General features: G+C 39.4%; 1 protein-coding gene across 14 annotated transcripts in view; it reads right to left on the reverse strand.

Moving 5' to 3' along the window:
• TNIK (TRAF2 and NCK interacting kinase) overlaps positions 1-21,831 on the reverse strand; it is a 269,661-nt gene extending 247,830 nt beyond the window's left edge. For 5 of the 14 annotated variants that reach the window (XM_063442666.1, XM_063442663.1, XM_063442669.1 and 2 more), the window contains exon 1: positions 21,422-21,831. In XM_063442666.1, coding sequence (XP_063298736.1) covers positions 21,422-21,478 — 57 coding nt within the window. In that variant the 5' untranslated portion in view covers positions 21,479-21,831. The remainder of the gene's footprint in view (positions 1-21,421) is intronic. The other 9 variants (XM_063442664.1, XM_063442668.1, XM_063442675.1 and 6 more) reach the window with 5 other exon arrangements.
• Positions 21,832-23,898: the final 2,067 nt, after the last annotated feature.

The raw sequence follows: 23,898 nt of genomic DNA on the forward strand, positions 1-23,898 counted from the left end.
TATAGGTCTATTAAAACTTCTATTACTGTATTTTCAATCAGAACATTACTTTCATAATTTTTATTTTGCATCGGTTTTAAATATTTAACTCTGTAACTTTATTGCATTATTTGTCTTTACGGTGTTAAAGAAGAATGTTTTCTTCTCGGCAAGACACCACGGATGTAAAGGCACTCACTATTGTATCATGATGCATGGTGGACTTTCATGCAGCTGATCGTTCCTTCGACTACTTGCATATTTAAGTACCATATCATTACGACATGCCCTTATATTGATGTACCTTTGTATTGTATTTCACTACTGTTATGCTTTTTGGTGCCTTGCCTTGCAATAAATAAAGAATTTATAAAAAAAAAGAAGAATGTTTTCTTACTGGTAAAACCCCTAGATAAATAATTAGATGAGAACAGATTAATATGATTTTACGTGGGGATGAAATTAAGGGAATGGTATCAAAACATGGGTAATAATATAGATTTTTATTCACCTGTCCTCAGTTGAATCTACGGAGTATGTGTAAACATGTATGAAAGTGTGTGAGTGTAATCTCAGTGAGCACATGTACTTATGTTCTTGAATATAGTTCAAGTGTTTATCTAAAGCTAAAGGGACACTATAGTCACCAAATCAAAATTAGCTTAATGAAGCAGTTTATGTGCATAGATCATGCTCCTGAAGTTTCACTGTTCAATTATTTTCCATTTAGTAGTTAAATTACTTTTGTTTCAGTCTATGCAACCCTTGCCACACCTAACCTGGTTGTGACTGACAAGGCCTGCATGGAAACAAAATGGTTTCATTTTTAGTCAGCTGTAACCAAACAGCAGTTTTTAACTAAATTAAACTTTAATCACAAACAAAAAAACAGGAGTAGGCTTTTGCAGAGTCTACCAAGCAATTAACAGTGCAGGAGATAAGAAATTCAAAATTTGCAATAAAGTAGGTACCGTATATACTCGAGTATAAGCCGACCCGAATATAAGCCGAGGCCCCTAATTTTACCCCAAAAAACTGGGAAAACTTATTGACTCGAGTATAAGACTAGGGTGGGAAATGCAGCAGCTACTGGTAAATTTCTAAAAAAAATTAAATCCTAAAAAAATTATATTAATTGAATATTTATTTCCAGTGTGTGTATATAATGAATGCAGTGTGTGTGTATGAGTGCAGCGTGTGTGTATGAGTGCAGCGTGTGTGTGTGTATGAGTGCAGTGTGTGTGTGTGTATGAATGCAGTGTGTGTGTGTATGAGTGCAGTGTGTGTGTGTATGAGTGCAGTGTGTGTGTGTATGAGTGCAGCGTGTGTATGAGTGCAGCGTGTGTATGAGTGCAGCGTGTGTATGAGTGCAGCGTGTGTATGAGTGCAGCGTGTGTATGAGTGCAGCGTGTGTATGAGTGCAGCGTGTGTATGAGTGCAGCGTGTGTATGAGTGCAGCGTGTGTATGAGTGCAGCGTGTGTATGAGTGCAGCGTGTGTATGAGTGCAGCGTGTGTATGAGTGCAGTGTATGTGTGTGTGTGTATGTGTATGTGTGTATGTGTGTGTTGCAGAGCCTTGGGGGGGGGGGCAATTTTATTATTTTAATATTTTTTTCATTTTTTTATTTACTTATTATTTTTTTTTAATTATTTTCATATTTTTTTATTATTTGTAATGTTATTTTTTTTTTTTAATTATTATTTTATTATTAATTTATTTTTGTTTCGTCCCCCCTCCCTGCTTGCCAGCTGGCCAGGGAGGGGGGCTCCTTCCCTGGTGGTCCTGTGGGGTTGGTAGTTCAGTGGGGGGGCTGTGGGGGCTGCAGAGATGTTACTTACCTCTCCTGCAGCTCCTGTCAGCTCTCTCCTCCTCCGCGCCGTCCGGTCAGCTCCCTCTGTCAGCTCACACTGTAAGTCTCGCGAGAGCCGTGGCTCTCGCGAGATTTACACTGGGAGCTGACCGAGGTGCTGAACAGACGGCGCGGAGGAGGAAAGAGCTGACAGGAGCTGCAGGAGAGGTAAGTAACATCTCTGCAGCCCCCAGTCTGTATTATGGCAATGCAAATTGCCATAATACAGACTATTGACTCGAGTATAAGCCGAGTTGGGGTTTTTCAGCACAATAAATGTGCTGAAAAACTCGGCTTATACTCGAGTATATACGGTATATACAATATATTACTCTTTACAGGAAGTGTTAAGGAAGGCTATTCAAGTCACATGCAGTAAGGTGTGACTAGGACTGCATAAAAGTCATTGTTTTCCTACAGGGAGTGCAGAATTATTAGGCAAGTTGTATTTTTGAGGATTCATTTTATCATTTAACAACAACCATGTTCTCAATGAACCCAAAAAACTCATTAATATCAAAGCTGAATATTTTTGGAAGTAGATTTTAGTTTGTTTTTAGTTTTAGCTTTTTTAGGGGGATATCTGTGTGTGCAGGTGACTATTACTGTGCATAATTATTAGGCAACTTAACAAAAAACAAATATATACCCATTTCAATTATTTAATTTTTACCAGTGAAACCAATATAACATCTCAACATTCACAAATATACATTTCTGACATTCAAAAACAAAACAAAAACAAATCAGTGACCAATATAGCCACCTTTCTTTGCAAGGACACTCAAAAGCCTGCCACCCATGGATTCTGTCAGTGTTTTGATCTGTTCACCATCAACATTGCGTGCAGCAACAACCACAGCCGTTTCAGCTTGTGTGTCTTGTTCAGTGGTGGTCGTCTTTCAGCCTTTCTTACCTTGGCCATGTCTCTGAGTATTGCACACCTTGTGCTTTTGGGCACTCCAGTGATGTTGCAGCTCTGAAATATGGCCAAACTGGTTGCAAGTGGCATCTTGGCAGCTGCACGCTTGACTTTTCTCAGTTCATGGGCAGTTATTTTGCGCCTTGGTTTTTCCACACGCTTCTTGCGACCCTGTTGACTATTTTGAATGAAACGCTTGATTGTTCGATGATCACGCTTCAGAAGCTTTGCAATTTTAAGAGTGCTGCATCCCTCTGCAAGATATCTCACTATTTTTGACTTTTCTGAGCCTGTCAAGTCCTTCTTTTGACCCATTTTGCCAAAGGAAAGGAAGTTGCCTAATAATTATGCACACCTGATATAGGGTGTTGATGTCATTAGACCACACCCCTTCTCATTACAGAGATGCACATCACATAATATGCTTAATTGGTAGTAGGCTTTCGAGCCTATACAGCTTGGAGTAAGACAACATGCATAAAGAGGATGATGTGGTCAAAATACTCATTTGCCTAATAATTCTGCACTCCCTGTAAATGGCAGAGAATTGAGCAGTGAGACTTCAGGGAGATGAGCTATACACCAAAACTGCTTCATTAAGCTAACGTTATTTTGATGACTATATTGTCCCTTTAACCCCTTAAGGACACATGACATGTGTGACATGTCATGATTCCCTTTTATTCCAGAAGTTTGGCCCTTAAGGGGTTAAACTACTAATCCCATAAACCACAGGTGGAATGGGATTTTTATATCAAATCAGACCCGTGTGAGGCTTCGGATTGGTAAGACCCGTGTGAGGCTTCGGATTGGTAAGACCCGTGTGAGGCTTCGGATTGGTAAGACCCGTGTGAGGCTTCGGATTGGTAAGACCCGTGTGAGGCTTCGGATTGGTAAGACCCGTGTGAGGCTTCGGATTGGTAAGACCCGTGTGAGGCTTCGGATTGGTAAGACCCGTGTGAGGCTTCGGATTGGCAAGACCCGTGTGAGGCTTCGGATTGGTAAGACCCGTGTGAGGCTTCGGATTGGTAAGACCCGTGTGAGGCTTCGGATTGGTAAGACCCGTGTGAGGCTTCGGATTGGTAAGACCCGTGTGAGGCTTCGGATTGGTAAGACCCGTGTGAGGCTTCGGATTGGTAAGACCCGTGTGAGGCTTCGGATTGGTAAGACCCGTGTGAGGCTTCGGATTGGTAAGACCCGTGTGAGGCTTCGGATTGGTAAGACCCGTGTGAGGCTTCGGATTGGTAAGACCCGTGTGAGGCTTCGGATTGGTAAGACCCGTGTGAGGCTTCGGATTGGTAAGACCCGTGTGAGGCTTCGGATTGGTAAGACCCGTGTGAGGCTTCGGATTGGTAAGACCCGTGTGAGGCTTCGGATTGGTAAGACCCGTGTGAGGCTTCGGATTGGTAAGACCCGTGTGAGGCTTCGGATTGGTAAGACCCGTGTGAGGCTTCGAAATGTTTCCCTGGTCAAGGAAGTATCTGCCTGTTTCTGACACTTGCCTCTGTGAGCAGAAATGTTTAAGGAATTTTCAGGGAAATATTATTTTCTTCCATTTTGCATATTTTGATACATTGTCTATGTAATGCATTATAATTTGCAAAGTCAATTCCTGACAGTTGTGTGTCTTTCAATGAATTAAATCCACATCAATTCTCATTGCGTAGTAGAAGGAAACATGAGAAAAAATACCAAGTTTTCAAGAGAAAAGACAGATATTTGGTAATTGACTACTTTCTGTTTTTGTTTTGGTTGAACACTGTGATATAATCAGTTACATGAAGTCAGTGGGACAACACCCTGATTAACTGTTATGAAAATTAAACTGGCTGAAACAGGAGAAGGAAAAAAACATTAAGCAATAGCGATAAAACAATAAGAATTACACTTTCTAAAATTTCAGCATCTATGTCTACAGTATCATCTTTTTTACTGGAGAGATATTGAGGGGTAGGAGACTGATAGTACATGGTTCATTAAAGGACCACTATAGGCACCCAGACCACTTCAGCTTAATGAAGTGGTCTGGGTGCCAGGTCCAGCTAGAATTAACTCTTTTTTTCTATAAAACATACCAGTTTCAGAGAAACTGCTATGTTTACATAGGGTTAATCCAGCCTCTAGTGGCTGTCTCATTGACAGCCGCTAGAGGCGCTTCCGCGCTTCTCACTGTGATTTTCACAGTGAGAAGACGCCAGGGTCCATAGGAAAGCATTGAGAATGCTTTCCTATGGACTGGCTGAATGCGCGCGCAGCAGAAGAGGGAGGAGAGGAGGAGGAGAGCTCCCCGCCCGGTGCTGGAGAAAGAGGTAAGTTTAACCCCTTCCACTTCCTAGAGCCCGGCAGGAGTGGGACCCTGAGGGTGGGGGCACCCTCAGGGCACTATAGTGCCAGGGAAAAAATGTTTTCCTGGGACTATAGTGGTCCTTTAACTCTTTAAAGGGAATTGTCACTCTGGTTTTCTAAAACTATGTTTAACAAATGTGTTTGTGAGGTGTGAAAATAAAATGAAATGGAGAAATTCACACCTCTTTATCCTGAAACTAGACTCCTCAATGTTAGATTTCTGTCAATTACCACACCTGGCAGACAGCACAGACACAGCATACAGATAAGAAGAGCAATGAAACAATGCCTCTATTTCTCCTCTTCATTTGAAATTTGTTCTCTGGTTTTGCCTTGCCTGAAAGGAATTAGGATGTTCTTTACAAGTTTAAAAGAAGAAAACAAATCAACTCATAAACAAAATGTTTTGACTACTTACATTGGGGGAATACCATGGCACTCCTGGCACTATAACCACTTCAAGGCATTATAGCAGTACCAGTTGTGGTTATGGGAGTGTTCCTTTAAAGGCACACTCCACTATTTCACTTCCCAAATAAAACTCACTGTTTAGCAGATATACTCCTAATGAAAATATCCATGCATTCAATTATGCATTTTTAATCTGAGTTATAGCTTTAAAAAAAAAAAAAAAAAAATCAGGTGCAGATCACTTGTCTGAAGCCTTTGTAATCCCTTCTTATTGACTTCCCAATGCAGATCAATGAGATTTTAAGGGCATGTGCTCTGGGTAATTGCAGACTATTGAGTTTAGCTTGACTGAGCTAACCAAACCAGGAAGTTATAGGACAGTTTTTTGATTGACAGCCTAGGGGTGTAACAAGATTCCTTTATAAAGTGCAAATTTATTTTATCTTTACGTTTGTATAATGAGAAAAAAGGACACACTCTTCACACATATAGAACCTTCAGCAAGCTGACGTGCTTTAGAGGTCTAGCATGTCCCTTTAGCACAATTTATATTATGTTATGTTTTATTCAATGGTGTAAAATCCAGAAAAGTAGCTAATTTGTGTACACTATTATTAAACTGTGCATGTCCCTGGGTACATCTTCCCGTTTCTGTTTTTCTGTGTTTAGTTGGATGTGGAACCAGACTCTTTGGTGCCCCATAACAATATTCTAGCATATAAAGCAATACAGACTAATGTCTAGCATATTTATATCCCATATATTAAAGGGACACTATAATCACCAGAACAACTACAGCTTAATGTAGTTGTTTTGGTGAGTATAATCATTTCCTGCAGGCTTTTTAAATGTAAACACTGCCTTTTTTTAGAGAACAGACCGTGTTTACATTACAGCCTAGGGACACCTCCAGTAGCCATTCCTCAGACAGCCATTAGAGATGCATCCTGGGGAATTGACGTTCAGTGTCTCCACCCTCTGCATGGAGACGCAAAACTTTTCCTATAGAGATGCATTATTCAATGCGTCTCTATGAGGAGATGCTGATTGGCTAGTGCAGTGTTTGGCTCCGCCTCTGCCCTCTTGGCTGAGATCATCAGAAATGGCGATATCGGCCAACTCTGATGATGTGAGCCAAGGAGGTGGACCAGTGGTGGGGCAAGACGAGAGAAGCCCTGCGTGGTGCTGGAAAAAGGTGAGTAAATCACCTTTCTAACCTCAGGTAAACGGTGGTTTTATAACTATAGTGTCAGGAGTACACATTTGTGTTATAGGCGCTATAGTGTCCCTTTAAATAAGACTTGGACCAATAACATTGTGGTATTTTGGTGCAAGTAGTAGGCTGAGAACAATATGGCTATCCTGTGTTTTTTCAATAACATAATTAGATTAATAAGATCATTTTTCAATAAAATAAAACATTGTGAATTGCCGTCAAGTGAAGAGTTTTTCCATTTTTCTATGCATTAGTTATAATTTTATGGTCTATTCAGCAACAGCACACACATAACAATCCATGTTTCAAGCAGATCTTCCTATTTCTGCTTTTCATGGGGGGGGGGGGGAGGCAGAATAGGTGACATTTCTGGAGAAAACAAAAATTAACAAAGCAGTACATTTGATTATGCAGCACAATTAAAGTGACGGTCTGTAATGAATCATGGACTTCAAGTGTACAGTTTGGCTATTGAGCATAAAACTGCTTTCTGAAAATTGAGTGGGAGTAAACTAGCGAATGACGATTCATGGCAGGTGTTAAACAATTAAAACAAATGGACTTCTCACTCCCACAGAGCACTTACAAAACATACATTCAAAATGATTATAATTTCCAATACTTGCTGAAAATTTGCTGGACTTGATCGGTTTTACTTTTTATATATATATATTTTTACATGATCCTGGCATTGCACAGTTTACCAAGATATAAGAGCAGTAGGGGGGTAATTCGTTTAATACTGAATTGAGGAGAATTGAAAACCAAACTGCACAATTTAAGAAAAAAAATCAAACACTCTGTTTTAAATTCACTACAGTTCTGTGTTTTGTTTTTTTTGTTTTAATTCTTTATTTTTGCTGTGCATGTAAATAGTACAGGCTGGCGAGAGGTGCCCCAAAAGCAGTCCTCTGGCTTTTCCCACGCTAGACATGCGGGGCACATGAATGACAGGCACTTTTTTATTTTTTGTACTCAGGCTTAAACATTTGGATTTAAACACATATAAGTAAGTATAATTAAGTTAGAACGGTGCTGTAACCATGCTATAAGCAATCCGAGTAATGTAATTGCGTATCAATAGTAGTAACACGCTAGAAACATGAACATATGACGTAAAATATCCACCGCTTCGCGGTGCTAGATTAGCTATGCTTATATATATATAAAGCTTATACACAATAGTGTTGCTAGAATGGTGCAATATCCATGTCATTGGCAATCCAATTAGTGTAATTGCGTATCATTAGTTATAACAGGCTAAAAACATGAACATATGTCGTAAGATAACTATCGCTTTACGGTGCTAGATTAGCTATGCTCATATAATATATATATATATATATATATTCTATACACATTAGTGTCGCTTATCAAGGAGTTTCTGATATTCTGTTAATATATGTTTAACATGACAGGTACAGTGCACGAGTGAACAGAACTCAATCTTACAGGGAGTGCAGAATTATTAGGCAAATGAGTATTTTGACCACATCATCCTCTTTATGCATGTTGTCTTACTCCAAGCTGTATAGGCTCGAAAGCCTACTACCAATTAAGCATATTAGGTGATGTGCATCTCTGTAATGAGAAGGGGTGTGGTCTAATGACATCAACACCCTATATCAGGTGTGCATAATTATTAGGCAACTTCCTTTCCTTTGGCAAAATGGGTCAAAAGAAGGACTTGACAGGCTCAGAAAAGTTAAAAATAGTGAGATATCTTGCAGAGGGATGCAGCACTCTTAAAATTGCAAAGCTTCTGAAGCGTGATCATCGAACAATCAAGCGTTTCATTCAAAATAGTCAACAGGGTCGCAAGAAGCGTGTGGAGAAACCAAGGCGCAACATAACTGCCCATGAACTGAGAAAAGTCAAGCGTGCAGCTGCCAAGATGCCACTTGCCACCAGTTTGGCCATATTTCAGAGCTGCAACATCACTGGAGTGCCCAAAAGCACAAGGTGTGCAATACTCAGAGACATGGCCAAGGTAAGAAAGGCTGAAAGACGACCACCACTGAACAAGACACACAAGCTGAAACGTCAAGACTGGGCCAAGAAATATCTCAAGACTGATTTTTCTAAGGTTTTATGGACTGATGAAATGAGAGTGAGTCTTGATGGGCCAGATGGATGTATTGGTAAAGGGCAGAGAGCTCCAGTCCGACTCAGACGCCAGCAAGGTGGAGGTGGAGTACTGGTTTGGGCTGGTATCATCAAAGATGAGCTTGTGGGGCCTTTTCGGGTTGAGGATGGAGTCAAGCTCAACTCCCAGTCCTACTGCCAGTTTCTGGAAGACACCTTCTTCAAGCAGTGGTACAGGAAGAAGTCTGCATCCTTCAAGAAAAACATGATTTTCATGCAGGACAATGCTCCATCACACGCGTCCAAGTACTCCACAGCGTGGCTGGCAAGTAAGGGTATAAAAGAAGAAAATCTAATGACATGGCCTCCTTGTTCACCTGATCTGAACCCCATTGAGAACCTGTGGTCCATCATCAAATGTGAGATTTACAAGAAGGGAAAACAGTACACCTCTCTGAACAGTGTCTGGGAGGCTGTGGTTGCTTCTGCACGCAATGTTGATGGTGAACAGATCAAAACACTGACAGAATCCATGGATGGCAGGCTTTTGAGTGTCCTTGCAAAGAAAGGTGGCTATATTGGTCACTGATTTGTTTTTGTATGTCAGAAATGTATATTTGTGAATGTTGAGATGTTATATTGGTTTCACTGGTAAAAATAAATAATTGAAATGGGTATATATTTGTTTTTTGTTAAGTTGCCTAATAATTATGCACAGTAATAGTCACCTGCACACACAGATATCCCCCTAAAATAGCTAAAACTAAAAACAAACTAAAAACTACTTCCAAAAATATTCAGCTTTGATATTAATGAGTTTTTGGGTTCATTGAGAACATGGTTGTTGTTCAATAATAAAATTAATCCTCAAAAATACAACTTGCCTAATAATTCTGCACTCCCTGTATAGATCCATGCATTAATACATTTTTAAACTACTACCACATATACAGATGCAACACTTGCATGCAGCCACAAATCACATGGATACATTTCCCACAACATGCAGCACACAGAGGCTTTATAAAGTCATTGGGGATTTTGCCCCATCACAAACATAACACCAATATCCACATATACAAAACTCATTACACACTAAGCTCCCCCACATATAAATCCATTAAATCATACACTGCACCTATAAACAACAAGAGCCAGACCCCACTTAATCAACTCCCATCAAGTACATACAGATCAATTACACATGTACAACTTTCCTCCTCACATATCATAGCGGAAGAGGTTTCTGCTCTGCTCCAGTCCTCCCGGCCCACCACCTGCTCCCTAGATCCAATTCTCTTGCATCTCATCCGTACTCTGTCTTCTTCTCTTTCTCTACCTCTCACTAAAATTCTCAGTCTCCTCTGGCATATTTCCATCACCCTTCAAACATGCAACTATAACCCCAATTCTAAAGAAGAATTGACCCTAACTCCCCATCCAACTACCGTCCTATCTCGCTACTGCCTTTTTTATCCAAGATCCTTGAAAGAGTTGTGTATGCGAGATTGACAGACTTCCTCGAGGCAAACTCTCTGCTAGACCCGCACTGACCAAAGTAAACAATGATCTACTTGCTGCAAAATCTTGTGGTCACTCTTATTAACCCTTAATAGGGAACACATGGGATGGGCAGCAATTGCTGCCCATCCCATGTGTTCCTTATTAAGGGTTAATAAGCATGTAGGGATGTATATAAAATAAATACCCCTTTCTGTCTCATTAGAGATATTTTTGCCAGAAGCTCAAGGGAGCAAGGCGAATGGTTAGGGTTAGGACCCACCAAAGAGGTCTGCCTTGACGTGGCAGGTGGGCATACCCTCTCATGGCCATTGGAGGCAACTAAAAACCTCCATTTGTTTAAAAATACATAGGGATGTGGAAAGAGCGCAGGTAACTTTTTTCTTTGGTTTTTACTATATGTATTTTGGCTGATGTGCACTATAGTCATTGTTGCAGTCATTATGAGTGACAGCCGAAACGAAGGTGGAACGCATAGCTGGAACGCATGACGTCATCACGCACGTCACGTGACCGCACAGGACACACGAAACCCGGAAGTAACTCAAATTTGAATTGAAAATAGCTGAAGAGAAATGGAATCATCTGCAGAACCATCATTGGGACTGATTGGGGGTGGTATATATAAGGGGATGTTTGTAACTAGGTTTGTATGTATTTTTATTCATCATCTTTGTTAAAGATTGTCCCTGAGGAAGTCCCTAACAGGGAAGAAACGCGTTGGACTGATTTACCTGCTTTTATTTACTTTGATGTAAGTAATAAATGCTTTTTTTACTCTTTACTCATACAGTCATCCAATCAATTTTTTTGCACTTTGTTTTTTATGTGAGATTCACATTTACCAAGTATTTGAAGCAAAGAAGACACACCAAGTATATTTCTGAAGGCACTTCTTGGGATGTTAAAGTGTGAGTGAGCATTTGTCACTTGCCCATATATCCAATTATAGTATATACAGTATTGCACTATGCCATATATTTCTTATTTTCCTAGCTTGGAATAGCCCTATACCATACACATGTTGAATTGAAGATAGGAGGAAATCTTCGGGCATATCCTATATTGCTAAAGGAAGTTATTTCACTTTTTATCACAATCACTTTTCGAATTGAGATTTATACAGCACTGTATGTGGACACTATCCATGAGTGTGTGAGAAATTCTAATATTGTGACTGACACAGCCTGCATGAAAACAAAATGGTTCTATTTTCAATCAGATGTTTAACTTACTTTAAAAAAAAAAAAAAAAATCCTCCTGTTCTGTAAATTAAACTTTCATTACATACAGGAGGCTACTGCAGGGTCTAGCAAGCTATTAACACAGCAGGAGTAATACATTCTGAATGAAATAGAATTTGCAATAAACGAAGTGTAAACATGACATGACTCTTTACAGGAAGTGTCTAGGAAGGCTGTGCAAGTCACATGCAAGGAGGTGTGACTAGGACTGCATAAACAAAGGGATTTAACTCCAAAATGGCAGAGAATTGAGCAGTGAGATTGCATGGGCACGATCTATAAACCAAAACTGCTTTATTAAGCCAAAGTTGTGTTTTAGTGACTAAAGTGTCCTTTTAAATAAAAGGCATTAATAGTATTAGTTAAAACATAACTTTTGGTTAGCGAAAATTCTAGTTATAATGTCTAATACTCAAAAGAGCAGTGTTTGGTTTATACACATGAAAAACTGCTTCTACCTCTTACGATATATACCATGCATATAAAATAAACATTACTATAAAAATCCTAAGGGCACAAATAAAGATTCAGAGCAATATGAAAATGTGAAAGCAATAACATGGTTAAAATTCATGATAAGCAGCATTTATACATGAATCACACCATTATTAGGGTAAAGTGTGCTGTTCAAACCAGCAGTAAATATCTATATTTTGTAAATATGAGTGACCAGCAAAAGACATCGGGCCAAATGCATACCAAACCCAATAATTGATCGACTACCACAGAAGTCCAATATAAATAAATATAGTTAACGTAATTGCTTGGCCCAAATACTCGATAAAGTGAGAGATTATCTGGCAACAAGAAAGGGAAAGGTGGGGCACTCTAATTCTCGCAGTCACAGAGAGAACTATGTCTGATGGGGGATGTTGATCTGCAGTGCTAACAACAGACTACAAGTCAACAAGGGCAGCATTTCGTCACTTCCAAATATCCATTTCAAAGAACTTAAGGGGGGGGGGGTCACCAAGATGGCAAAGGGACCCATTTTTGATTACGGAATCTAGGAGATTAGAACTACTGCTTTATATCATATGACAAAGGAGAATGTTTTGGCTGAATAGATAATGCTATATAATTATGGGTTGGCAAATGGCAAGCTGAACCTCTTGGACTTTTCTTTTTTTCTTTTTTTTAAACAGATAAGAATCAGAATATCCAAAGACTTCAATGTAACCTCCTGGTATAAAGTGTTTAATTCCTAGTACTAAGTTTGTACTCTTTAAAACAATATTTTGTATTTGCCATCAGTCTTGAATCTGCTAGAGTCACAATATTGACACTAGTCTAACCAAATCAGGTTTTTCTCTGTGCTGGTGTCCAAATGCATGTAGACATGCACTTGCATCTGCACCAGGTAATTCCATGAAATGTCCTCCGTCATATAAAAGCTTAGGCAGTGATCTGAACATGGGAAGCACGGATTCATGGTGGACATGCCAACCTCAGAACTACCTGCCTCTTCTTGTTCTGTACTCATACTTGCCTTAGACTAAAAGTATCTAAGAGTTTCACTTTTAAGATTTAAACTATTACCTACTGCTTCACACGCTAAATATCATAAATTCAGTCTAGGTTTATGCTCCACAGTTTAAGCTCATATTTTCCTGAAAATATGTTCCTATTGTGTTAATTAACTTTGGTATATATATATAACAACAAGTTTAAGACCAAATATTTGAACATTTTAATCATTGGAAAGTACAAGAAGAAGCCCAATGCTCACTATCTGAAAGAGAACAAGGACTGGGCCAACTCATGGTGGCCAGTCATGGAATAGTCTTGGTCAACAAACATATGGATGACCCCAGAAGTTCCAATGCATAAACGGTCACAGTAACAAAGACAATGATTTCAGGCAAGGTGGTCTATTACAATGTGCAGGTATTTATTTTCGTGGCTTCTAATGTAATCCATCCATGACATGAGGGTAAAAAAGACTCAGAATATATTATAGCAATAAAACCTCAGCAATATTGTGTTCATGTGGCAATCCTCAAGATTGATGTATTTTTACCCAACACACAGAATTTGGGTATAGAAGATTATACGTTTCAATCGCAGACGGGCCTACAATTAACAGATGTTCCATTTGTAGCACTTTTCAAGGTAATTATGCAAACGTAATAAAAATGAGCTGGTAATCATTGGATCATGCTGGGATATTTCCCATGTGGATGATTACACCACGGAATCAGAGCCGCTGTTCTTATTTCATATTCTTTCTGGGACATTCAGTTTCTTATTAGACCAATTAAATCCAGGCCCATTTTAGTCCACATTAATCCTACAGGATAGAAAATCTGCACACAAGATGCCTTCTAGAAAGGCTGGTATACCTACAGCATGACAATAAAGGGTGAATTTTGATATATTTTTGGTTCTGATGGCAATTTCCATTTAAAAGCAGTGTTAAACTTTTAAACAGACTGCTTATTCTGCTTTATCTAGAAAGAGATATAATATTTTCTGTTTATTTTAGTCACATTGTTTTGTCCCTACTACAGGGTCTGCCAATGTAAATAGGGGATTTTTGCAATGTGTGCTCTACAGAAAAATTGAAGGATATTTTTCCAAGCCTTAAATATAAATCCACATATAAAATTTAAATTTAACACTTAGATGGTTTGAAAATAAATAATTTCACTAGTTATTAAAAGCAGTTTGGATGTACATACAAATATCTGCCCTAATTAACAAAATCTGATTTGTAGCAACAGACAGATTTCCATCGGACTTCGAATTACACGCTCTGACAGCCACTTTAGCCAGAAAATGGTTAAGATACCCCAGAGTGCATTGGGAGTAATATTGCACATGTACTCGTAATCAAGGACGTCTGTGGTACAGGTACAACTTTAACTTCAACTATTAGTGATTTCATGTTTAAACTGCACATTAACAATTAAAACAAATTGATAAGTTTGTGTTGACCTTTCTATATTTTAGGTGTACAATAAAGTACAGTACATCAGTTACTTCAGTTTAGAGATTGAACATATTCATGCCCTCATTTGCTAATCCCAAAATTAACTGATCATCATAAATGGACTATTTTAAATAGGCTTTTTTAGGGTGGAATTGTATGGAAGCCCAGAGAGGCCATGTATTTTTTTTATATTTTTCTGACTAGATAGGTCGAGAAAACAAGTTGTTTTCTTCAGATAACAAGTTTAAAAAAAAAAAAAAAACATGGCTTCTCTGGGCTTCCTGTAGTTTGTGTTTTTGCTCAAGACATTATCTTCTACCAGATTCAAAAAGACTATATTAGCAGCAACTTCTTTAACGCTAATGTGAGGAGTTGCCCTAAATACTTGTTCACAGATTGACTTTTTTCTATCTCCTTTATTTCATAGACGGAGGGACAGCATCTCTGTCTAGATTGACCAATGCATGTTAAAGGTTCATCAATAATAACTGCAAGTAGTGTTTTCATGTCTAACTACACCATAACAATTAAAACACATATGTATGTGAAATATGTCAGGGTTTAATATGTGTCCAATGGGTAATTCACTAAACAGTATCACAGAGAAGTGACATACAAACTGCATATTTTAGGCAAAATTATTTAGCTGGAAGAAAGCAAAGTTTTTACGATTCAGGAATTTTGGCCCAAAAATGTTTAATTCTCTTTTCAGTTTTCCACAATACAAGCTTTAGTAAATGCATTCAACAAAGAGAGCTAGGCTTCTTTCTCTTCCAACATTACTATTTTTGGTCTAACATTTTGCAACTCATTTGACAACTCACCACAACTTTTTCCACAGTAAATGAATGCTTCAGAATGTTAAACAGAGCAAACAGGAAACCGTTAAATTTGGATCAGTCTTTAGAAAAATATAGATTTCATGATCTACTCTGTGAAGCATCTTAATATCATCTTATCGGCGCTTTGCAACCGATATTTCACAAGCACTCATCAGCTTCTGCTATGTGACCCATGCTTTTAAAGATCTCTCGGGTGGCATCTGTGGATGTTTAATGTATGAGTTGTGAACAATAAATACTTTCTGATTAAGAGGCTGTATACTGTTGTAACCTAGCTATCATCAGACAATAACAGTTTATTGGCTATGTCAGGGAACATGTGCCTTTCCACAGTTTACATGTTTTTAATTGTTGCGTGAAGGCACCAGGTAGAGGCCCATAAGTCCTGCTGTGGCCACCAAAATGATGGAGACCGAGGTTTCCCACCCAGAGAAAAAGGTTAGAAAAACAGAGATGCGCCTGAAAGAGATATTTATGTAGGGGCTGATAGTGCCCCTTTTGTAATAAGACCCACAGTTCCCACCTTTGACATGGAACCCATGGTATCCTGTTTTACTCGGGAGTAATAGGACCTTTACAGCAAGAAGTGCTGGAGGCTTCAATAAACTACTTTGCAGGCTGTTGTTCCCTGAGCCTATACGATCAAATAAGAATCCCGAAAGCTAAGTGTACTTTGCTAAGTGTGCTTTGGCATGTTTCTGTCACTATAGTGTATCTTCATCTCAAAAATATTGGGAATCACTGAATTAACTAATCAATAATGTGCCATTAGCCTGCAACTGGAAGCATCTACTAGTTTGTTCCACTCGGAATAATGGTATCCTTGGTGTTCACAGGTATCACACTGTTAGAGGGCAAAGATGCAACATGAGCCACCAACATAGGAAATGATGGTCTTTGTACTTGTATATAGCTACAATTCACTATACTTGATTAACCCATTTTAAGATATTAACCTGCCTGTACCCTAATCAGCATGTCCTAGCCTGCTCATGGAATACACTTTATTCTAAAATATTTGCTACTCTCAGTCCATCACAACTCTACTTTCAAAATCCTTACTGTTGTTTATAACAAGTTCCAAACGTTCCACCCACCTGACCACCAAGGAGCAACATCACAATTCCACTAGACATGAGAGTGGGACCGTGATCACTGCCCTATCAGACCACCAGGATGAGAGTCCCCCTTCCTACCCAAAAGGTAATTACCACAAGACGGGGGCATTATTTTAAAACAAATATTGTAATTTGTGAGGAGTATGGACACAACAAACACAGCCAACCATACACATCACACACAGAAACAAGACATCCATCACACTGGGGATAACAAATCCGCTTGCAACTGCCTAACTCTTCTTCCAATACAGGTTCCATACCTAGAGCTGTACTAAAACGAACAATCTCCCTCATTAAATCCAGTCAGTGCCTCACTATTTCTTTGAACAGCCTGAAACCAAACCTTATTCACAAACACCTCCCATGACCAATAGGTCAATGCAATTCCTGGCTTCACCTGACCTCACTCTGTACCACTTGGTGCAACACACCAGACCTCATTACTTTCTACTTTTAGTGCATCAGTGCACCCAAAAACCTAGAGGTCTGCGTATTTAACCTACAGTTGCCATATCAATGATGAAAACATACCTGAGTCTAATAATAATGTGCTCACTGGAGACAGAGTGATTACTAATTTTTTTTTTAAATGCCATGGATAAGAGCACTGTGTGAAAAACTGGACAGAAATACATTGTTCTTAAATGCTATACAAAAATTGGGAAAACTCTTGTAAAACATAGTGTTAATAACAACAGGGTTGCAAAATATGAAACAAAATTGTTAAACTGGAAAAATCCCTTTCATTCAGTTATCTCCTATTTACAATTCAGTTGTCACAATTCACTGTTTAGAGAATAGTCTCCTATGAATGTAAATTTCTATAACAGCAATACGTATCTTTCCATTGATATCATATAAACATTTCTTTAGAAACTGGAACCGAGTTTGTTCATATACAGACTTTTCCATTCTTACGGTGGCCCACTAAGGATTTTAACATTGTAGCGTTTATGGTGCCAGGAGTCCCTTGGCACTGTCCCACTGTAAACAGTGAAACCATTTTTTCACTTGTGCCCCTTTTATTCGCTTGTGTCCCTTGGGCGCCTTCACAGCTAGACTACTCTTTCAAGATTTTACTAAAGTGGAATATCTTTTTCTGCTTGAGCAATCTCAATTTTGTCGAAATTTGGATCTAATTCACTTGCTGATTACGGATAGCTGATACTCTCAAAATCAGTTGAAAGATGGACAGCATTGATAAATACTACTGCAGACGTTGTAACTTTCACTTCAGACATATGTGTGAAGAGGGAGCCAGACATGTGGTTATGGTATTTAGGGTGTCCATTTAAAAAAAAACACAAAACAAGAAAATAAATTTTAATTAGACCATTCAGCTGGGAAATACAGTTGCATTTACCCAGAGAACATATAGAGGTAACCATATGTTGAGTTTTGTGAAATTGGCAGTGCCCTTTCTCCAGAACATTACGTCTCTAAGTCTTAGAACATGATTCCCAGCATGCACATGGTACCTGTTCTCAAATACCTGCTCATTATATATATATATATATATATATATATATATATATATATATATATATATATATATATATATATATATATATATATATATATATATATTGCTGTATTTTATGTTGCAGATTGAAAATTATTGTAAGCAATTGATAAAATGGCAAGCTTTTTTTTTTTTAAGTCACAATATTACACATGCCACATACACACAATATGCAACATTGCAAAAATTAGTGAATATAAATATATTGCTTCTAACATACTATTTGTGCGCATGCATATAGACTCGTCTCTCAATTGGCAACTCATTTTAATCTTTGAAAATTGGCTCTATAAATAGTTCCCTAAATGATGGTAGGAGCCGCACTCAATCCCAGCAGCCACCCGGTGCTCTGGAGCAGGACCAGCAATCCCACAACGACAAGGCAACAAAGAAAATTCCCCAGGCACTCAAAGTGTTAAAGCCACAGGCAGTTTTAATGAAACAAAAAAAGAACAGCAACGTTTCGACCTCTTAGGTCTAACATTGCTGTTCTGTTTTGTTTCATTAAAACTGTTTGTGGCTTTAACACTTTGAGTGCCTGGGGGATTTCTTTGTTGCCATAAATAGTTCCCAACTACATGAGAAATTAGCAATTTAGTTACCTTTACATGCCTTTGCGTAATCGGCAAACAGATTAAAATCCAATATATTTTTTACTCATACAACATGTAAACAAACAGCTTACTATTTACACCTAATTAATAGGATGAGAGGTTCAGTTTACTTTTATAATACATGTAGAGATTTAAATGAATATAAAACTGAGTTGTGAAATAGTAGTGTTTGAAAAAAAATCTCCAAACAAACCCATACTTCCAACTTGCCTATTTTGGCCTAATATTTTTCAATTCAGGTTTCATTTCGTGACTCAGTAAATAAAGCCAGCAGTCACAATTAGGAATTAACCATACAAATAGTTTGGACATAAATAACAAGGAACGTGACAACTGAGGGGTGGGCTTTGGGTGACAATAAATCATCCAGTTTCTGAAAATCTGCTTGAAAATGGCTTGACTAATACCATAGGGACTCCACCTACAGAGCTTTTGCGCCATTACCTAATTAATAAGCTAGACTAGTTACATTAGTTTTAATGTCCCTTTAAATACTAATTGATGAGGAAAAACATACAATTTAAAACAAGCATTCATGTAAGTAGAACAATGTGTGCAGGATGAAATAACTGCTAGCATTACCTGCTAACCTCCTGTTCAATGCAAAGAACCACATTATGCATTTACAAAGCCACATTTAAAGCGGCTACAAACTATATATCAAGCAATATAGTAAATGGGTGACATCACTAATTAATTGAATGGTCCATCTAAAAGCCCTATGCTCTGTTTTCTCTCAATGCCCAGTCACATTATTTATGAAGGTACTATGGCCTGAACATAGATCAGATCGAAAACAGGCCCACTGCTAGACGAAGATGACATGCTGATTTCATCATCCTTGTGGACAAGACCATATCCAAAAGATTTTCCTGCAGTATACTTGACCCTTCATTTAAAAATCAAGCCAACTGGGAAAAGAGGAAGCCTCTGAGCAGGGCTATATACCATCAGCTCAGGCAGCAAAAGCAAAAATATTATTGATTTGTGATTCAGGCACTGTGAAATGACTGGAAGCTTTCTCTGCATCATTCCTACTTCTGACCTTCTACTCTACACGGATCATAAACTGTTTAACTCTTCCATGACCAAGACATGCGTTGGCCATGGATGTGGGGTTAGAGGGTTACAGCAAATACCATTAACCTCTGCAATTTCCATTGACTGATGATCTTAGCCATTTTGAGTGCAGCAAATCAAAATCCAATCCGTTCTACCCCCCCTCTGGCCCATATATTGTTAATATCAGATGGAAAAGCAAATTCACTGCTTCTGCTTAATTGCTTCTGAAAGCACAATATCATCAGAAAGAGGCTGTGCCATGGTTCATTGTTGCTAGCGTCCAATGACAAGCAAATTGTCTTCCTCCATACTGTTTCCAAGCCTGGAACATACAGGGGGTGTATGAGAGCTTTATATCAGCTAATAGCATATTGGGACTGTGCCTCTGAATATAGAACTATTAAATAAATGAATCAATGTAAAAACCTCTGCGATAAAAATGGGATCAGTCGCTCTCTTGAGCAATTTTCCTGCCCATGTCAATGTCTGAACAACGTCTGTCACACTGAAAAAGACATACAAAGACGCCTTTTCCTCATACAGACCATGTGAACATGACATGGGTGACTTATTAACCTGGGTCATTTCAGGGAGACATGGGGTTAACAATCTCTGCAATTAATGGAACACTTCTAGTTCCATTTGTACAGCAAACCACAGAGAATTACTTGTATATGTAGATCTTGTAAAAAATGAACATGGCATCTTTGCTAACAATGGATAGCATGGTGTATGATGAATAATGAAAATGAATAGAGCTCCATTGAGAAGAGGGCAGTGATGAAGGGCAGGATTCAGCATCTCTGTGCTTGCAGAGCAGGAACAAGCACTCAAATATCGCACAAAAAAATCTCCTGTTAGCAGGCGTTATCACAGTACACCTCTGACCCCAAGCATTGCAGAAATGCCTGGTTACTGTGCATTCATTCTCATTGTCTCTAGAACTCTGGAAGGCAGGCAGGGATTGGTAATGGAATGCACTGTGCATTCTCTCCATTGGGAGAGTACATCACCATGCTACAATCAGGCATCCATGCCATTCAATACCAATAATAAGAAAATAGCCTTGACAATGGGCTCTTTGTTATTGTGAGCCCTGTTATTTTTTGATGCAGGAACAAAATCTGCAATCCTAAGGATGAGGGCTGTAGTTATTATATGTGTGAACTCCACTTATACAAAGGGATCTGGCTGCAGACACTGATTACATGCAAGCCTCACCTAGGGGGAGAGGAGCAATAAAGGAAGGGCAGTGGCAGGCAGGCATTTAAATTCTTTTTTTACATCAACCACACCGGCAGCGTCTTCCTTACATGTACTCCAATTTATCAACACACACACACACACATATATATATATATAGCGTTAAGTTCTAGCAAATCGTGTGTCATGTGTATAATCCAAAATCCCATCTAAGATTCAATTTAAAGCACAATGGGAAATGATCGGCCGTTCAAATGGCAGGTGTTGGAAACATGAAAATGCACACATTGATATTTAATAAGCCAGATCTTCCCATCATCCCCAGCCAGATCTGCCCATCCATCCCCAGTCAGATCTGCAAATCAATCCCCAGTTATATCTGCCCATCAATCCCCAGTTATATCTGCCCATCCATTCCCAGTCAGATCTGCCCATCATCCCCAGCCAGATCTGCCCATCAATCCCCAGTTATATCTGGCCATCCATCCCTAGTCAGATCTGCCCATCACCCCAGCCAGTTTCTCCCATCCAGCAGCCAGCTGCCACCTTACCCTCAGAGCAGAGAGGTCTATCTCATCCAGGCTGCGAGCCGGAGAATCGCTCGCCATATTGACTTGTCTCTGGTATCTTGCAGATAATTGCACCCTCTTTATTACCACCTTGCTGTGTTTTGAGTGTTTATTCCAGTGTGTGAATCCAAGGGGCTGCTGTCCCCGGCTGGGGCCGGTAGGGGTGCAGCAGGCAGTGCAGGTTAGGCTCTCACAGAGGCGGTAGGGCTGGATGTATAGCTGGCATGGTGTGTCTCAGCCCGGAGGACGGCACAGGCACGGGCTCTGATAATGACACATACACAGGGCTCGGATGGATAACTGCTGAGAAAAGCCTGTCACAGCTTCCTGGGCGGATCTAGACACCAGGGGGCGTGTTTCCACAGAGGGATGTAGCAGAGACTGCCCTTTCCTTTCATCGTTCCATCAGTTAATGTATCCTTGTTCTGTATCTGCAGATAAATCAGTGTTCTATAATGAGTGAGCTGTATTTAAACATGCCAGTTACCTGGGTATGCCTTTATTGGCATGGTTTGGGAAATGCTTCTTTTAGGGCAGTGATGGCTAATCTTGTCCCCACCCACCTCCCCAAGATGTTACTTATGTTTCATATGATGGGTTGACTGGACATTATGGGATGTGGAGTTGATAAATATCTGGCGCTTAGCCATCGCTACTCTAGAGATTGTAGCAGTAGATTGTAAAATGGTTTATTTTCTATATTTTTCCTCTACAAAAAAAAAAAAGAGAATATTTTGGTGTACAAAGAATATATTACTATGCACAAGGGTCTCTAAACGTCCGATGACATGTAAGGTGCGCTGTGATAAAATGTTTGACTAACCTCTGGGCCTATGGGTTTACTACGGCGGTAAATGTAATGCTGGATTAACAGGTATTTATTTCCTGAACACCGAACAACAAGGAACAGAAAAGTGAATTGCAAAATCTAGACTAAAATAGCCAACCAGTTCATATAGGTAAGATGCAATTCTATTTATTTGCTTATTTTTAACAAATCATTTTTGATTTTCCATATACTACAACTCAAGGTTTAGTGAATAAACAAAACAGCAATTATCTATGAATAAGAAACTCCAGGGTGAGCTTCTTTTAATGCTTTAAACCAAGCGTGAGGCTCACATTCCATTTTACGCATGTTTTTTTTTTTGGTGTGTTTTTTTGCACTCAGGTACATTAGCCAAACCCAAATTCATATCAGATACTCATTTCATGGGGACTAATTGATTACAAATCTTATCTCCTAGATTGAAAACGTTTTTGAGCAAGGCTTTCTTCACTTCTGGTCTTTGTCAGTTTTGTTTTGTATGTCAATTACTTGTTGTCAGATATCCCCAATTGATAATAAAAGTAAACTTTTCCCAATGGCAGAACTAATGGTGCAAGAAATTTGTTTGGGCCTTCCTCTGGCTGTCCAATTCCTACGATGCTTTATGAGCTGAGGGTATACAATTTGCCTATTCTTGCTTGTATTTCTGATCGGTGTCTGTGTGTTTGAATATAAGCATGCTTTTGTGCAGAGTATGTGTGTGAATTAAAGGGTGTGTTTGTGTGTAGTGTGGGCATTATAATGCAGTTAAGTGTTTGTATGTACTGTTGCCATTTGAATGCAGTGGTTTATTTCTGTGGAGTGTTGAAACTTATGACGGTGTATTTCAGCGGCAGAGCTAACGCATATGGGGCCCTGGTGTAAGATTTTTCTGAAGACCCCCTATCGAAAGGGTGGCCAGAGGTAAATCCATCCCCATCTGTTGTACAACTACCACAATGCTTTGCCAGCTAGGTATCTACCATTTGCACAACCTTGCAGAGTTCTATTTAGCACTGTGCAGTGTGTGTGTGTTTGAATGTAAGCGTGTTTTTGTAAGGCATACCTGTGAATGAATGTAGGGGTGTGTTTGTACGTAGTGTTGGCATTTTAATTCAGGGACGCATTTGTGTGTAGTGTACTTTTTAAATGCAGTACTATGTTTATATATAAATGACAGACACAAAGACTCTGGCTCTTCCAATCTGCCCCCCACCCTCCCTCCCCAGTCCATGGGGCCCTGGAGCAAAAATTGATCCGTGGGGCCCCCCCGGCGCTTACTCTGCCCCCCCCCGGCACTTACTCTGCATGGGCCAGGGCCGCTACACATGGCAGCGGGCACCTGGTCGCAGGGCTACGACCCCTGCGACTGCGGTGTTCAAGCCAGTGCATGCAGATACACATACACTTAACCCCTTAAGGACACACGACATGTGTGACATGTCATGATTCCCTTTTATTCCAGAAGTTTGGTCCTTAAGGGGTTAAAGGACCACTATAGGCACTCAGATCACTTCAGCTCAATGAAGTGGTCTGGGTGCCAGGTCCCTCTAGTTTTAACCCTGCAGCTGAAAACATAGCAGTTTCAGAGAAACTGCTATGTTTCACTGAGGGTTAATCCAGCCTTTAGTAGCTCTAGAGGCGTTTCCAC

The sequence above is a fragment of the Pelobates fuscus genome, chromosome 2 (genome assembly GCF_036172605.1).
Source record: "Pelobates fuscus isolate aPelFus1 chromosome 2, aPelFus1.pri, whole genome shotgun sequence".
Taxonomy (NCBI): domain Eukaryota; kingdom Metazoa; phylum Chordata; class Amphibia; order Anura; family Pelobatidae; genus Pelobates; species Pelobates fuscus.